This window comes from Apis dorsata, unplaced genomic scaffold (assembly GCF_000469605.1).
Source record: "Apis dorsata unplaced genomic scaffold, Apis dorsata 1.3 scaffold_5, whole genome shotgun sequence".
Classification (NCBI taxonomy): Eukaryota; Metazoa; Arthropoda; class Insecta; order Hymenoptera; family Apidae; genus Apis; species Apis dorsata.
In genome coordinates, this window is record NW_006263308.1 from 438,082 (window position 1) to 442,705 (window position 4,624).

Consider the following 4,624-nt stretch of genomic DNA (forward strand, 5'->3'; position numbering starts at 1 on the left):
TTTATTAAATATTTAAATATATTAAGAATTAATAATTTTTATTAGATCTATTATAGTAAATTACAAGTTTTAACTGGTTCGAACGAATCTGAATGAAAGATTCCCCCCTATCAATTGGTCATAGGTTATCAATATGATGTTTACATGATCAGTTTCATACTGGTTTTAGTCAGTTTAGGTCAAAAGCTTGGGTCAAGATGAATAAAAAAATAATATAAGTTTTCGATTATGATATTAGCAACGCAATTTCAGAAAATCAGAACAGATTTAAAAATATTGTACAGTCTTTTATTATATCCCTGATCTTGTACATGTTTTAATCACGAACAGATCGATTATATACTATTATATACTATACATACATATAATATTATTATTTTAACGAAATAAAATTAATTGGAAAAACAAATTTATACAGATCGAATATTTAATATCTTGGAACTTTGAATTCTGATGCACCATCCAATACTGTCGTGGGTTTTCTTTTATTCATAATATTTTGAATTTTCTGCCATTCTCTATCTAATTCAGCTTTTTCATTTTTTTCTTTATTATATTTTCTTGTTCTTCTTCCATCAGCCATTTTTACACCATATTGAAATGCTGCTTTTGGTAAGGCTTCTTTATTATTCATATATTCACTATATTCTTCAGGTGTATCAAAATCCCATCTGCCAATAGGACCCTTTTTGTTACCAAGATCCATTTTGGTGTAATCTACTTCATCATCCGAATCATCTATAGCATCTTGCATCTCATCCAAGCCTGGATAACATTCTGCATATCCTTCTGGTTCAGCAGCTAATTTATTAAGAAGTGCACCTTTTTTTGGTGCATTATTATCTGAATTGGAAGATGCAACATTTGGCAATTGAGGAGTATTTGCTTTATCATCCGTATCCAAACCATTCTCTGGTTTATCAAAATAAGAACCTTTTTTCTTTTCCCGCGGTTGATTTGGATCTTTCTTACTAATCGTTGGAACATAATCACCAATATCTCCATAGATACTTTCGTCTTGCGGTCTTGGAGCAATATCCATGTCATTCATATCGTCAGGTCTTGATCTACCATCTTTATACTTCTTTCCTTTTTTACCGTGACGATTACCTTGACGGAGATAAGATAAAATTTGTGCCAGTTTGTTTATTACGATATCATTTGTTGTTAAAGTAGGAGTATTATCTATAGTGGGTACATCTGCCTTGCTTCTAATGAGGGTAGTTGGTATATCTACATCTGTATTTTCGTCATCTAATTCAATTACATAAGCCATGCGGCCAGGAGTAAATAATTCATTTCTTTCAATCTGTTTAGATTTCATGGTTATAATTGTTCTATAAATATTACGTCCTATCTTAGTTTTAAACTGCATCTCATCATCTTTCTTTTCTCCTTCTTTTTTATCTTTTTTATCCTTTGGCTTAACCAATTTTTCCATTTCTTGTTCCTGTTCATGTTCTTTTGCTTCTATTTCACTACGTACCTGTAAAATAAAATATTATCTTATAAATTTATTTCTATTTCTATTACAAATCATTTTTTTGCAGATTCTTACTTTTTGAAGAAGAGCATAATCCAATCCTTTTACTAAATGAGTGTGCTCCATGTCACCACCTAAGAATTTTGATTGTTGAATCATTTGTCTTCTACGTTCAGCTGCATCCATTCCTGATTTCAAATCTGGTGCAACTGCACGATATGCACTGGCACTATTCATTGGATCTTCTGCTTGATAATCTTGATTTGTACCATCCCTACGTTCTCTAGCTCTATCTCTATATTTCTCTGCTAATTCTGCCATTTTATCTTCTTCCTGTTTTTTTAATTTGGCATAAAAACTTTTCTTTTTCCTTCGTAATTCTGCACGACTGCCACCACTGACATTCGGTGTTTGTGCAGTTTTTGCATTAGCATCTCGAGCAGTTCCAGGCACAGAAGCTGGAGTAGCAGATGGAACAGATGCTCTTGGTGTCATCAATAGTTTCCGGAAATCATCATTCGTTAAACGAACAGACATCCCCATATCTTCTTCCGTTGTTTCTGGCATTTTGGTTATTGTATATAAATGTTCTAAAATATTGAGGTTAATTTGTTAAATATTAAAATTATTATAAGAAATTGAAAATTAAATAAAATACTAATGTTATAAATTATAAGTATATACCTTACATATACTTGATATTTTAAAATTTATAATATTGACTTAAAAAAGAATTTATCATTGAATCGAATATATTTTGACAGCTACTATTATCACAATAAAATATCTTTATTAACAAATATCACAAAGTTAAAAAGTAATAGAGTGGAGAACTTTAAGAAAACAATAACCTATTAGAGAAATGATACAACGCGATGCCATCTACTAGCTACTATTTAATAGTATTATATAATATATCATATCATTGGATAGATGGCGTTGTTAAATTTTGTTTATTCCCTCTCTATTAATTTTCAGATTAATATATTTTACATATGTGAATCTTCTTCAGAAATCTTGAATGTTACTGACATCTAACGGAAGAAGATTATGATTTTAAATTTAAATTTTTTTGAGCAAATTAAATATAAAAAAATTAAAATTTTATTTAAAAAATAATAATATTTCATTTTTGCATACTTTCAACTTTTATTGTAATTAAAAAATATTATCAATTTTTCTTAGTAAACATCAGAAATCAAAAAAATTACAAAAAAATCATTAAATGTTTTTAGCATTAAAAACTTGATATTTAGCATCTATACAAGTAGCATAATGTATCGTTGGTTTTCCTAATTCAGGATTAGCCACATAATATGCAAAACGGGTAATTCCATTGCATGCAGCTCCATATTCTCCATGTTTATTTAATGCAATTACTGCACCAGTGAATGTAGGATAATGTTTAGCGATTCTATTAATTGCTGTGGTTGCAGCTGCAGTAGGAGTGGCATCACGGCGCATTTCCTCTACAGCTAAAAAACTAAAAAAATCCCTAGATACAAAACTGCAAAATAGAAAAAATTATATTATTCATTGAATTCTTTTACCTTGGTAAAAATCGCATCATGATATCTCCTTCACCGGTTCCAGCTGCCGCACCAACATCTTGATCAGCATATGCACCTGCACCTGCTATTGGGGAATCCCCAATGCGACCAGGGATTTTATTTCTAGCACCATTTGTTGATGTACCAGCTGCTATATGCCCATTTGAATCTATAGCTATAACTCCGATCGTATCGTGGTTTTCTTCAGTCATATATGATAAATGTTCCTCCAAATTGTTGTCCATAAAGTCTTTTGAATGATATGGTCCACAAGTCTTTGTTGGATCCGGATTTACATTCTGAAAAGATATATGTATAATTAGATATATATAGAATTTCTGTAATAAAAATAATTTACCTTCCAAAAATTAGGCTGGCATTTATTTGCTTTCCAGTCTAACCACATTTTCTTTGATTCTTCTGTTTGTAAAGATTCTTTTTTAAATCCCATTTCTACAGCAAATTTTGTGGCTAGTTCTCCACCAATTAAAGAATGTTTAGTATTATGTAAAACCTTACGGGCAACTGAAATCGCATTCTTAACATTTCTTAATAAACCTACACCACCTACATCCATTGTTACTCTATTTTTAAGCAAATAATAAAATCAGAAACAATACTTTATATATGTATATATAAATGTATTATTTATATATATATACCCATCCATAATAAGAGCATCTAAAGTTGTTTCTCCAGATTCATCTGGACTACCCCCATATCCTACAGTTTTTCTGCATCTCTGATCTTCACAAAAACTGCAACTTTCTTCTATAGCATCCAGAGCACTTCTCTCTTCATTATTTAAAACATTCCAAGCTAAAACAAATTATAAACACATATCAATAAAATTATTATATTATTATCATAGTCTTATGAAATTATTTCTTTGAATATACAAACAATTACCTCTTTGTGTAGCATTTTCATAATCCCAAGTAATAACTACCAAAGGAATGCTCTTATTAAAAGCAGAAATTTCTTGATACTGTGTTAAAGAAACATATACAACCAAGTAAATAGTTAGTAAGATCTTCATGTTTGAAGTTCAGTTAGCTATTGATTAGTACTAAGACTTGATCTTTGTTCATAAAGAAAGAGGGGATATATCTCTCTGATGTTAGATTGTATAAACTTGTTTTGTTTTGATAATATTTCTGAAATGATTTGATAATCTATAAAAATTAATGAGCTTTACAAACAGATGAATATGATATGAATTATTTTCATTGTAAATTTATAATAATTGATTTATGTGAAATATGAGAAATAATATTTACAATAAATAATTAATAATTAATAATTAAATTTTCTTACAATATGAAATCTTATCGGATTTATGGAAAAATTTAACAAGATATCAAGTTCAATGAATGTATATATTATGATCAATTATAAATTTTATTTTATCAAATAATTAATATTAATCATAATTATAATCATTTCATTTGATTTATCGAATATTATTAATAATTAATAATTTATCTAAATCATTTTATATATTGATATATCTGTAAAAAATATAATTTAATATATTAATTAAATAAATATTAAAAAATTCCTTCTCTCTCTCTCTCTCTCTCTCTCTCTC

General features: G+C 28.6%; 1 protein-coding gene across 1 annotated transcript; it reads right to left on the bottom strand.

Annotated features, from left to right (window-relative positions):
* Window positions 1–266: 266 nt before the first annotated feature.
* Window positions 267–4,180, bottom strand: LOC102676581 (protein Red-like). Its single transcript, XM_006607478.2, is given in 7 exon segments — window positions 267–1,486; window positions 1,559–2,140; window positions 2,729–2,966; window positions 3,034–3,332; window positions 3,392–3,617; window positions 3,696–3,852; window positions 3,943–4,180. Coding segments are annotated over 7 exon segments (2,691 nt in total). The 5' UTR covers window positions 4,073–4,180; the 3' UTR covers window positions 267–427.
* Window positions 4,181–4,624: the final 444 nt, after the last annotated feature.